Genomic DNA, 13,436 nt, shown 5'->3' on the forward strand with positions numbered 1-13,436 from the left:
GCCCACGCAGAAGAGAAAGGCTCCTCATCTCAATAAATATCTGAGCCATTTAGTTCCTTAGATATTTTCTTTACTCAACACATAGGAGCTAAATGCACACTTAGGGGAAAACTTACCGGAAAGCAAAGCAGACCAAATCCACAGGATGGTGAAGAAGAAGAAAGGAAGAAGAACCAACATAAGCAAACAAGTGACACAAACAGGAGATCACTTGTACTACTATAGTTAAAAGAGAACAAACAAGACAGCAGACAAAACTTACTAGGTTGCCATGGATTTCTCTTGAAATGTTACAAAAGCCATTCCCAGTGGGTGATTATAAACAGCTTGTTCCTCTTTTGAATATTCTTCCATCAGTTCATTTCTAACTTTGGTATAATAATCTACAGCATCCTCCTGTTGGGAAATTGATGACTGTTACATCCAAGTACCAGATGGCTAATACCTTCATTAAAATACAGCTTGACAGAAACCACAGTCTCTTCTTCATACTACTTCCACAAATTACAAATCATGTCACAATGCAAAGACAAACAAACAGGAAGTGTTCCTTGTACTTCGATTTTTGCACTAAGATTACATTTGAAAAGTTTTGGGGAAGTCCATTTCTGCACACTGCAAGAGAAATGAAGGATAAGCTATCTGCAATAAGTGAATAAATAAATTTCTGAGGCTCAACAAGATGTCACACAAAAACTATTCTCTACTCTTCTAACAGTCTACCTGGACATAAGTAAAAACGAACACAATCTCTTACCTTTTCACATCCTTTGACTTCACAACAGCAGAACTGACCACACGGCTTAGGGCTGATTTCGACCCGCTGGCCATACTTCTGGTCCAGGTGTTCATAGTAAGTCAGGCTTTTTTCTGCCTGTTTTCTGGACAGAAAAACACACCCATAACATTTTGCAAGAAAACAGTTTCAACATCAAGCTTAAGAAGAATATAATCTCCAAGAGAAAAAGTTATGTCAAGGACTGATAACAAATTAATCAGTCACCAAAGATATTCATACACCTTATTTTGGCTAGGTAGTATAATTTACTTTCAAGTCTGTAATAGCATTATACAGCCTACAATTGTTGTGAGATTCCACAGAAAAAACCACAATGTACATAGCCTAGAAGATAACACTTTTTTCCTCCTGTGATCAGTGCCTCCAGCCAAAGAAGTAGGATCCCAGAGTTATTAATTCAATAGTTGGGTTTTACCTAAGAATAATTAAATACATACATAAATAATTAGCAAGTCAAAGCTTATCTTATGCAACACACCACACATCACACCTACAAGAAATGGGCTGAACTCCACAACTCATCTTAAAACACAGCTGAATCTAACAAAGTCCAAACCAGAACTTTAAGAGCAGAATTTGTTTTTAGTATGTGCAAACTTAGTACTACTCGTATATGTCAAAGAAGAACTGGCAAAATGTTCATAAAATTAAGCTAAACTTGAGTAGATTACAGAAACAAGTACCTTTTTCTGAAAAGATGAATAAGCTTGGCTACATCATAACACATCTGGACCTCCAGCACAGTGCAGGTCGGGTAGGCGGCACTGAAAAGGGAGCAGCAGAGCAGAACAGTAAGAACAGAAAGTTCAGTAAAGAAACTGTTCCAAAGAGCATCCTGACATCTCAATCACCCATTTAATTTCTGAATGAGGTATCATAAAGTGGAGACTTCCAGACAGACAGTTGCTGAAAGTTACTTGAATCTGAGATGTGCAACATTATTCCCAGGTGAAGGCCACACGGGAGCACGAATGGAAAGTGTGGATACACAGCTACTTTCTTAGATGCTAATTTTAAGATCAGCTAACTAACTTTGCTGAAATATAGTCTTTTCTCAATTCTGTCTAAGGAATTATGCTTTTATTAGACAGATACTATAACGTGAATTTTAAACAATCCAAAAGTCAAAAAACATTTCTGCTTGGGAAAACTACTAGGGCAATTTTAAATCTCCCGTTCCTAATGATACTACTCAAGCATGGAACTTACGTGAAATGTCCTTGTACTGTCTCTTCTTTTGCATTTTTTGGAATACCAGTTATAAAGAGTGTGCACTTAACCTGCAAGTGAAAATGCAACTCCAATTCTGAGAAACCACACCATCAAAGAGAAAATAAGAATATGAGGAAGGGAGTGACACAGCACAATTAGCTGTGTTGTAGAGGGGAAAAAAGGTAGGAAATTTTGATTTTTATTGGAGCTGCATCTAGTCAAGACAGCACCACATTCACCTTCCACATTGGTAGTAGGTTACAACAAAATTTCACAAATCCATCCCCAACCCACTTCTCTCAATCCATTTTCACAGGTTGCTCAGTGGAGCTTTGCTTTCAGTGAATTCCTTCACACTCATGTCACATTCTAGCAAACAGGAGACATCTTAGCAATTTACTTTTTTAGTATTATCCACTTCCAAACGTTATATTTTTTTCACCACAATACAGAAACTTACCGTGTTTTCTTCTTTATATGTGACATACTTCATGTGATGTCTCATGAAGACAACAGTCAGAATCAGGTAAATAACAGCAAAAAATGTGTGCAGCCAAAGAAGATTATTACTGTCGGACAAAATGTTATGAATGAGAACAGGAAGAACTAATTGTCCAACTGGTACAAGTAGCCATCAAACTATTAAGCAGATCAGAACCTCTCACTGAACACAAAACAAGGAAAAAAAGGTAGTTACTGGTAGTCAGTCATGCCTACACAGATGCCTTGGACAGCAATTAGGGTTACTTGCTTATCATAAAATTCTATGGGTAACAGACCTACAAAGAAAACAGATATTCTATGATATGGACATTTTTGGGCAGCATTTGGCTTGCACCTTCTCATTCAGATGACCAATAGCCCACACCATGCTATTTGCCAAAATGTTTTTTATTGGCCTTATTATTTACTGTGCTGAGTACAACATTGAACTCTCCTTGAACACAACCCTTGCTCAAAATGAAAACAGCCTAACACAGAGAGTGAATTCTGCTTCTCTGATAACTAGTTTCTCAAAGCTTACAGAAGTTCTGTGAACAGTTCTTCAGTTTTGCGTACGGCATTAATAATTACAATCAACCTAAACCAGAGGAACCTATTTTACAGACTAGAAAACCCAAACAAACAAAAAATTCCCACTAGTTACAGGATTCATATCGTGGTTAAAAACCCAAAGCGCATTGGCAGAAACTCTATTGGACATGAACTAAATTACCTTTGAAGGTCCCTTTCAACAATTCTATAGTAGCATGGATAGATATGGATTGATCAAGTAATAAAACAGAAAAACTGCACAGCTTTGTATCTCAACTATTTTACAGACTGTTTTTAAAACATATGGAGGTAATCTTAATCATGATCTTGAATGGGAGAGAGAAGCAGACACATAAATCTGATGTAAGAGAATTTAAATCATGCAAGTTACACGTTCTAGTAGAGCTGTCAGCTTTATTTTCCTTCTGAAGTATGGTTTCTTTTAATGTGGAAATTTCTGAAAATAATATCACTAGATGTGCAGTCATTAGCCAAGAGAAACATGCGGTGTAAGAAGTAAAAGCTGAGAGAGTAGAAGCCAAGTCTCCAGATTTCTTATCAGCACTGTAACTGCATAGCCTGAAGCAGAACATACGCCAGTTTCAGTTGATGAAGCGTGAATAAGTAATTCCTACCATGAGGCAAGTATTAATCCATGTGTTTAGAGATTACAGCAGGAAAGAGACATGAGCATAAAAGTACTCTGCAAGATTTACTTACCCAGTTGCTAAGTTTACTATAGTAGTTCTTCCAAAACTATAGGGATCTTTATCTAAGAACAACAAAACCAAGCAGCATAATTAACTCATGTGACATTCACATGCAAACTACCAAAAAGTCAGCTTTTATTCTATAGTTTTTAAATGTTGATGTACTTTCTTAATGCTGAGTATGTTAATTGTTAAAAAGAATCAGAATCATAATCAATGCTCGTTTACACTATATTGCATTTTAAAATTGGACAAAAAAAACCCCCAACAGGATTATATCACATCCAATACATTAAAAGAAATAATAGATAATTTAAAAAAATCTGAATACTAGATCTTTACAGCAGTTCCCTTTCTCCCTCCAATCTCCCTTCACATCCACTAACAACATTGTTTAGGGATTTGAACATATTTCATTCACTTTTTTATTCCATCGCCACTGATTTCTTATCCCAGTTTAAAAAACTGCATTTAAAAAATAGCTAAGGTCAAAAATGAGAAAGTTTCTATGACATTGTTTCTCTAGACTGTCAAGTATTTTTAAAAATGATAATGCAAATGAGCAAAAATTGAGTATATATTCACAAAGAAAAAAGAGCTAAGTGTATCTGGAAAGCCAAACAGTCTTCCAGCACAGACTGTTAAACCACATTGCAAGTTAAGTCATCACAACAGAAAGAACCGCAAAGGCACAAAATCAACATATGGTGGAAGGAAGAACGGGAGAGACACTAAAGCTTCGTATTTGTTTTTCAGCTGTATTTCCTAGCATCACAAAAATTAATGTAGGAAAAGAGAAGCTGTGTTGTCCTGCCATTTGAATTAACAGAGAGCACCTATTGGTATCTAAGATACCAGGACTTTTATAAAATTATAGTTAGAGAAGGACAGTGCACACAGATTGATGTGTATTACAGAATCTATTTTGGTATAAATATACAGGTAGAAAGTATGCCAGAAGAGGGAACTACATTCTCTAAGTTCTTTGAAGGCACCAGCATCTCTCTATTTTATGAAGGAGACAAAGATAGCAACTAGGGCACCTGTTGTGTTGGATTCGATTCTGTAAAATGAGGGATGCTGGCTGAGAACACACAGATGGAAAGCAAGGAAGGAGAAGTGACTGTGAGGTGATAAAGGGTCCTTCAAAAGAACAAAAAAAGAAATGCAAAGAAGGAAAAAAGAACAGCAATGGTCTTTAAGAAAGTAGATACTAATATAAACAGAGAATTTATAAGAAAGAGCTGATAAATGGGAGGTCAGAGATGGCAGTTCCACAAAGAAACAGTCCTGACAGCACAGGTACAATGTATACCATTAGAGACGAGGGCTCATCACAAGGCTCTTTAAAACACAGGTAGGAGTAAACTGAAAACCAAAACTAGGCCACATTATTAAAGACAACAGAAGAGAATAAATTATAGGGACAAAGATCAGCAAGGTCAGTACACAAAATAAGATGCAATTGTTGTGGCGTAAGAACAAACAAAACAAATGCAAGTACTTTTTTTTTTTTAATCACTGTTCACCAAGATGATCAACAGTGAACAACTCTCTAAACATGATCTTGACAACACTGATACAAAGTCAGGTATAAAATGAGCTTATAAGGTCTCATTATCAAAAATGGAAGAATGTTTAAATGGGATTTAACAGAGTTCTGTTCACCAGTATTCTCATTAGCAACCTGAATGCTAGACTAGAGGACACACTTATTGTATCTGTTGAGTGTGAGTTAATAATGGAAAAGAGGTAGGTGTCACACTGGCAGCACTGGGAAATGAAGATAACTCAACGGAAAGAATGTTTTCTCATGTTCGCCTAAACACCGTTAAGAGGGCCAGAGAAGAAAGAGTCCTCCATCTGTGTAACACATTCCATCAATTCATTTGTTGGGGACTTCTACTCACTTACTCTGACGCAGTTTTCCTTTTTTCTTCCCATTTTTATTGTATCAAAAAGATCTTCTGTATTTCATATAGCACGTCCTAAGATTTTTCTTTTCTGCCTACTGAAGAGGAGTTCTCCCCTCATGGCATTTGCATTTTCAGCAAGAAATGAGAGGGCCCTGTAAGTTTTAATTTACTGTTAGGAGAGAACTATTTATTCAGTAATTCTCTGGCTATCAGTATTGAAGATTTCCTCCAGACATGCAAATCCATGACTGCCTGAAGAAGGGTTTGTGTGCATAAAAACTTTAATGTACACATTATATAAAAGCATTAATGTGTACATTAATGGGGAGAAGGAGGGGCAGGCACCAATCTCTTCTCTCTGGTGACCAAAGACAGAACCCAAGGGAATGGCAGGAAGATGGGCCAGGGGAGGTTTAGGTTGGACATTAGGAAAAGGCTCTTCACCCAGAGGGTGGTGGAGCACTGGAACAGGCTCCCCAGGGAGGTGTCACGGTCCCAAGCCTGACAGTGTTCAAGAAGAGACTGGACAACACCCTCAGATACATGGTGTGAACTGTGGGGTTGTCATCTGCAGGGACAGGAGTTGGGCTTGATGATCCTTGTGGGACCCTTCCAACTCAGGACATTCTGTGATTCTATAAGCAGGACTAGACTGCAAAAAACATGAAATAATTCTTTGTCTAGTCAGCACTGACAAAGTCTCAGTGAGAAGATTGGTCCGGTTTTGAGGTGCAAACCAAGACAGAAGGGAACAAAGGTAGACAGTCCAGCTAGATAAAAAAAGTTCAGAGGACAGCTGATGATTTTGTCGTCAGCCAAATGGAACACACTTCTCATTAATGACTGAATTAATGGGTCTGGTTTATTAAAAAAGAGGGAAAAGCACAGATGAATTGATAATGTTCAAGCAGCTAAAAGGATATTATTGCAAAGAGAAAAAGAATAACCTATTCTCCCCAGTCATCTTAACTTGAAGCAAAAGAGATTCAGACCAGACACCAGAAAAAGATTTCTCAACTGTGAAGACAGTTTCCATTGGCAATGCCCTCCCAATAAAAATCATAGAGTGCCTCGATAAACACCAGCTAAGTGGGCACAGGTAAAGTTAATCCTGCCTTGAGCCTTTTAAGTTTAGCCATCTACACCTGCATATGATCTACCTTGTTTCCAACAACAGCGTTTGACAGACATTTAAAGAACCTTTACTCTCATACAAATTTCACACAAAATTACACACATATCAGACTGGGGTGGGGGGAACCAAATCTTACAAAGTTTATCAAAATTTAAAAAAAAAAAATCCTAAAAGCTTTTGCAGTTATATAAAACACAAAATTCTTCTCAGAATACAAAAAAAATTCTCACCAAGTAGATCACCTGATAGGTTGACAGGCAATATGACACACACAGACAAAATGCTGACAGTAATCAACAAGCAGATGATGTGACGCTGGAAGGCAAGGTAATGTATGGCATCTTCACCGCATTTCTCGTGAATCTCATCATTCCTGCACCACAGACAGAAAAGCACATGGCCAGTCTACTTAATATCCTTGGTGTTTTGGGGGAGTGGCTTTTCAACATACACTAATTTCTCAGTCTACCCAGTGACATCTCCCTTAATCTATCCGTTTCCAACACAGTTGTGTTCTTTCATGCATAAATTTAAAGTTCCAGAAGTGTCTTTTTCTTGTGCAGTATCAATATACAAAAATTAACGTGAGGAAATTTAAGACAGGAACAAGTAATCTGAAGAGCGAATATAAATCCAAGTTCTTTTTTATCAGCCTGAAAAGAAGACAAAGGCATTTGTTGTGACCTCCTGCTTTATGACAGGCACAAGGTGTCAAATCTAGCTCTCAGACTTTAAGATTGCACTGTGAAAGTGTTCACTCACCTCCATAGAGGCTCCCCATGAGGAAAATGACAACAGAATCACCTTACGCTTATGACATCTAACTAATAGGTTTTGGAATGAACCCCCATCATCTATCCATTGTCAGCAAGACAGATCATTAAAATAGGCGTTCTTGGAAAAGGAAGGAACTAGCAAAAATGGAGAAAGGCAAGCTCAATCCCCAGCCCTTTTTTGCTTCAACGTACCCAAGCTGGAAATCTACTTTTAAAAATCGTAATTTCTTAAGCCCCAAGAGATACAAAGAATGAACATCACACGTCTAACACGCAGTTTCTGGGAAGCAGTGGGATGGGCTTTTCCTAGTTAGTCAGTGCCATCCCCGACTACACCACCAGTTCTCCACAGAAACCCTTGCAGGGAAACCCTGTTTTCTGCCTGAGGCCCTACTGGCTTCAAACAGGGGAACACCCACACAGGACTCTTTGAAGGCGAAAAGCCTAGAACCTAGTTATTAGCTCAGAATCCATATAAATGTCATAGATTCACTTAGGTTCACACACTGTTCCAAGATGAACAAGCTCCTGGGCTGCCAGCAGAAGGACGACTGTACCCTGAAGCAGCATTCCCATAAGCTGACCTTGTTTTCATATTATTTTTCCACCCCACCAGAGGCACCTGTATCACTGTTTGTATTAAATGCTATCAAGGAGAAAAAAAAAAATTAATGCCACACACCTTTTTAATTAAAAAAGAGCAAAGCAAACCACAGCTCACTATTTCTGTTTCGTATACTTACTGCATCCGAAAAGCAGCTGCCATCCAAGAACAAAATCCCTATAAATAAAGAAGAAAGTTTTTAGGAGCTAACATCCAAAAAATAGAGTCTCTAATCTGTACAGTTAAGAGAAGTGTTTCTATTAAGCCAAACTCTTAGGTAAAAAGTTGGCAGTTTGTTGCTCTGAAATCATAATTTAGAAACATACAGAAAAATACCTCATAGTTTACATACTTTTTATAAGGTACTTAAGTGTCTGTCTTCAGAGAATATTTAAGGGGTTTGTTTCATTACTTGCATGTTTAGTGCTTGGGCATCTTAAATTTATACAAGTGTGTTCTAATCCCATCCCTAATGAACAGAAGCCAAGATTGAGGCTTCTAAGGAATTTTTTTTTTTAAAGGTTGTTTTAGAGCAGAACCAAAGCCATTTCCAGAGATTGTCCGATTTCAAGGATAAGCTCCACAAGAGTCTAATATAAGACAATCAGTTAAACAGCAGTTAGAAACAATGTTGTGATTACGTTAACAGAAAGGCTTCTGGGACAGGTTTACAAAACCTCCTCTGAAGCTATACAGCAGAGGTCTTATCTTACTGAATGTTCCAGCATGGTTCAAAAAATCTTGTCTCTCAAAAGGCCTCTTCTTTCACGTGAATAGCATCAAGCTAAAGAGACACATTTTTATTCAACAGTTTCAGCGATGAAGTTGCTTTAGGGCTTTTAAAAAGATGAAGGAAAGCACACAAATAGCAGAGCAACCCTCATCAAACACCAGTATGCTTTTGATGCTCACACAATTATTTAGTTGTAAGGCTAGATATTGAGTTGATACATATACAAAATGTTAAAATGTAGGCTGCCACCATTGGACAACTCTTGCGTGCTTCATTCTGAAGCTGCAACGCAAAAGATAGAGAAGTGTGAAATTGAAGACTCTAGAAAGACCACGGATGGAACCAATTAAAAAGTTCAGCCAAAAAATTATCTTCCGCTCCAAACTAATTTCAATAGTAAGAGCACAGGGCATTATTATTAGCCTCACACTTGCATTCAGTTTTCTCATTTTTGTGAGGAAGACAATGTACTGTAAAGACTACCTGGGTATGATTTGCAATGTGAACGTAATGTAACTTTTTGAACTGTTATTTAAGCACAAACTATTTAGTAGTCTTTTTTCTTCCCCACCCCGCTTTGAAACTCTAACATATAGTCCCCCTCCTAATTAAAAAAACTGGTTTGCGATATGGCAATAGTTTGTCAGGAAATTGAGAAAGATTACATATGGTTCTATAAAAACAAAGCACATCACTAATTTTTGCATACAGATGGTCTTCCAGTTTAATGACTGGTTCATTGGGCTAGGTGGAATGGCAAATTACAACAGATTCCATTAAATAGTTTACATTAAAATAAATATCAAAACTCTGGAGTACTTACACTATCATATTCAGGATCTTCAGGTACTGATGAAGATGTTGACAATTGGTTGTATCTTGATTCACTAAAATACATTAAATGACACTCCTAAGTATCTTGAATACACGATGGAATCCCACAGAATTATTTCAACTTTAACAGTTCTGAAGTGCTTTTGTACTACTTCCCTTAAGTCACATTTTCACTTTTGAAAGCTGTGGCATATGCTTCTTGTAGCATATGTTTAATTACTGAAACTTTTGCTGTGTCTCATGTTGAAAAAGGAGGATGTGAACTCCTGATGTGAGAGAACTTAACTGAAGCAGAAAGAAAACAATGTTTTATTGGGATATTAAACCACGGAAACATAGCAGAACACATGCAAGACAGGTTTGGAAGCCTAGCAAGGATCAGATTTGCAAGGTAGCTTCTTGTTGAGATATTCCTCCCTACAAGACATCACCTCTTTTCCCTCCACCTCTCTTCCTTCATCTTACAGCCACTACTCAGAATTTCTCTGCCCAGTTAAATCCTTTACCTGCAGGGCCACCTCCCCACACAAGTTCAGTCCTGTAGCAAGGCTAGAAACAGTTAGTGACTCTGTAGCCCTCACATATAGCAAACTACCTGGTTTTAGTTAATTGCTAGAAAAAGATTTTGCAATGATGATGAGCCCATAATTACAGGCCAACACATGTTAAAATGGAGCATGTTCATAAGTGTATCTATGATAATTTTGACCTGGCTGGCTCAGGCCACAGGCCAGCAGGGACAATACCAGAGGCTCCCAGGTGTCCAACTGCTCAAGGACCTGTTTGTCCCACGCAGGTCCCTACAGCCCACATGGAAGCCTGTACCAGAGCATCTTCATTCTGCTGCCTGAGCCAGCTGTCTCAGTTATTATCCATATTTTATTTTTGCTGTCTACTTTTCACAATTGTATGAGGATTACACTTAAAACACCACATTGAGTCCTTTCCTGTTATTTAGTTGTGAATTTACCACAACTTAGTTACACCACTAATACTACCAAGAGGCTCGCTGTTAAAGTTTACCTACTTCATAAATATACAGCTAGCTTTTAAACAACCTGAGACATCATCCTGTAGAAATAATATTTAAAAAAAAATATCAAAAGCTCAATTGTAGTATTACTAAAAATAAGTGAAGAATTTCAGAAATCTGCAATGATACATTTATTTTTTTATTTTTAAACCCTTCAGAAATATTACAGCACAGGCAGCTCTGGGAAGATCCTGGGCTTGAGCCAAGATAAACAAAAGAGTTAATACCTACACTTTCTGTGATAGAAGGATATGTGACACGTCAGCAGAGAAGCAGCCTATTTTCTTACCTCCACTTCCTTAACCTACAACTGTAGAATGAAATTCATGACAGCACCCAACACACAACTTTATTACTGAAACCATGAACAGTAACTCTGTGAGTGGGACATATGTCACACAAAGCAGCACAAGGACATTTTTAACAAATATGTGCATGTGATTACAAACATATCTAATTGATATAAATGCACTTAATTTAAACCCTTTTTACTGTACCTACTTCCACATTCCCCAGATGGTTTTAAGAAATCAGTCTGATTGTGTATCTTTTTTACCTTTCAGCTTCCGACACCAGAGCAACACGACCGTAGTCCCAGAATCTCTTTCTTATAAAGGAAAACACTAATACTAAAATCTAGAAAATAAAACCAAAGATATTTGAATATTTATTTTTCCATTTCATAATAATTATTCTTAAGTGTACAGGAACTGTCAAAAAATGCTGTCCTAGCTCCTAAACCAACCTGCCTGGGACCAAAGGACCAGAACATCTACCCTCCTATTTTAATTCATTAGGAAGGAGAACTGCATGCAAAAATACTTCCAAACTGCAAGTGCATCAACGTTTGCGACAGGAAAAGTAGCACTTCGGAGAAGGTAAAAACTTTCATACATACGTGTTTACTATTATTCATTACTTCATGACCAGAACTATGAGGGAAGACTTGCTATTTTATTTTCTTTCTGAACAGTGATGTAAACAGGCTGCAGAGGGCTCAACTACTTTCTCAAGTATGCTAATTACTTTTATCCTCAATAAAACTAACATATTATAACTCATAAAACCCAGACACTTACATTTGATCTCTGCAATGTATTTTTTATCTCCTCCCTGTATTTTCACTTTTTGAAAGAGGCTAAGAAAACAGGAAAAAAAATGTGCTATGTATTTCATAGGTGCCTTTTTTTTTTTTTAAAGAAACAAGTTTCTCTGTACAAAGCAATGAAGCAGAAGTAACAAAGCCTGTTTTCTATGCATATGTAGCATACACCCTCACCTCCTCGCCCCTCCTACAACCTATACCTGCTTGGCTAGAAAGTGGTGCTACTGATGTAACTTATTTGGATCTATGCAAACACCAGCTGGCCAGCCAGGATACATGTCAAGATTATCTACACTTCAAGATTATACAGCTCATTTCCACATTTCACAATGAATAAAACCTTCTTATAAAGAGCCTTCCTCCCAACAGGGAAATTTACTTTAGATCTTGCTCCTTCATCTAGACATTAAACTTCATGCAAGCAGGAATTTCAAGGCATCAAGTTCTCTAGACTCTCTGAAAACTTTGGTTGAAACTGACTAATGTATTCTGTGGTTATTAGGATGAACCGCCAGACAAAAATGGGAAGGCAATGCAATATATAAACCTTACTTCCTTAGGAAACCGGCCTAGAAATAATATTCAGAAACCCATCAACTGACAGTTACTAAAGGGATCTGCAGTAAATATGTTGTGAACTAAGGAATACAGGAGTTGCTAAATAAATTGCAGTACTCAGTACCTGAAGAAGAAAGGAGCCTTCTACACTGCATCTACCTACCTAAAGCTGTTTGAGAAGAGGGTTCTACAGCAAGGAACTCAAATACAGAGACTGATTATCTTAAAATTTGACCACAGCTTTAAAAAAAAAAAAAGAGGTCTCCCCAAACACTCCAACTAAATCTTATTAAATGCTGTGCCAGCGGTTGCACAGAGGAGTAAATACTGTACACTCGTACAAAATAGATTTATGGTATCCTGTTTCCCCAAAAATAAACCAGGGTCTTATACAATTTTTGCTCCAAAAGTTGCTTACTTTTTTACATGTATAGCTGACTGGACACTATTTTATTTGACTTTTTAATGAACTGTAACCAGGGCTTATTTTTGGAGTAGGGCTTATATTTCGACCATCCTCAAAAATCCTGAAAAATCATGCTAGGGCTTATTTTCAAGGAAACAGGGTAGCATGCTTCACACACCAAACTGATAGCAAAGAATGCCACTACAGAACTTTTAGGAACACCCTCCTAGTTCCTACAGAACTACCAGCTCAGATATTACACAGGTAGTTTTAAGTTTCTCCACAGTGGCTTTCTAGAACTCAGGAACTATGCTATCCCGTAAGTCTCATTTTACTAACACAAACCTCACTTATCAGACCCATTTGTAGGTCTACAGCTCTTTTTCCAGTGGCTTAGACCAAACTTATAGGGATAACTGTAAGTTTTATTGGAGTTTCAGGCCTGTCCTGGAGCCTCCAGACCAGAAACTAATCCTGTTTGTCAGGACTGAGCTGATCAGTACATTATTTCCTCAGCAGCTTCACGGAATCTCATTTTGAGAAATTACAATTTTCTGTATTTTATGTCCTTTTGAAAAAT

At 37.5% G+C, this 13,436-nt stretch overlaps 1 protein-coding gene across 7 annotated transcripts in view; it reads right to left on the bottom strand.

Annotated features, from left to right (window-relative positions):
* TMEM63A (transmembrane protein 63A) overlaps positions 1-13,436 on the bottom strand; it is a 33,418-nt gene that overhangs the window by 17,315 nt on the left and 2,667 nt on the right. For 6 of the 7 annotated variants that reach the window (XR_010605940.1, XM_065631589.1, XM_065631590.1 and 3 more), the window contains 10 exons: positions 11,344-11,423; positions 9,744-9,807; positions 8,327-8,364; positions 7,038-7,180; positions 3,767-3,818; positions 2,472-2,580; positions 2,009-2,079; positions 1,483-1,563; positions 758-881; positions 263-396 (listed from right to left, as the gene is read on the bottom strand). Coding sequence is in view for 6 of the 7 variants with exons in the window: in XM_065631589.1 (XP_065487661.1) it covers positions 263-396; positions 758-881; positions 1,483-1,563; positions 2,009-2,079; positions 2,472-2,580; positions 3,767-3,818; positions 7,038-7,180; positions 8,327-8,364; positions 9,744-9,807; positions 11,344-11,423 (896 nt within the window). In the remaining variant the exon portion in view is untranslated. Of the gene's footprint in view, positions 1-262; positions 397-757; positions 882-1,482; positions 1,564-2,008; positions 2,080-2,471; positions 2,581-3,766; positions 3,819-7,037; positions 7,181-8,326; positions 8,365-9,743; positions 10,040-11,343; positions 11,424-13,436 lie in introns of those variants that run through there. The other variant, XM_065631591.1, reaches the window with a different exon arrangement.

This window comes from Caloenas nicobarica, chromosome 3 (genome assembly GCF_036013445.1).
Source record: "Caloenas nicobarica isolate bCalNic1 chromosome 3, bCalNic1.hap1, whole genome shotgun sequence".
NCBI classification, from domain to species: Eukaryota; Metazoa; Chordata; class Aves; order Columbiformes; family Columbidae; genus Caloenas; species Caloenas nicobarica.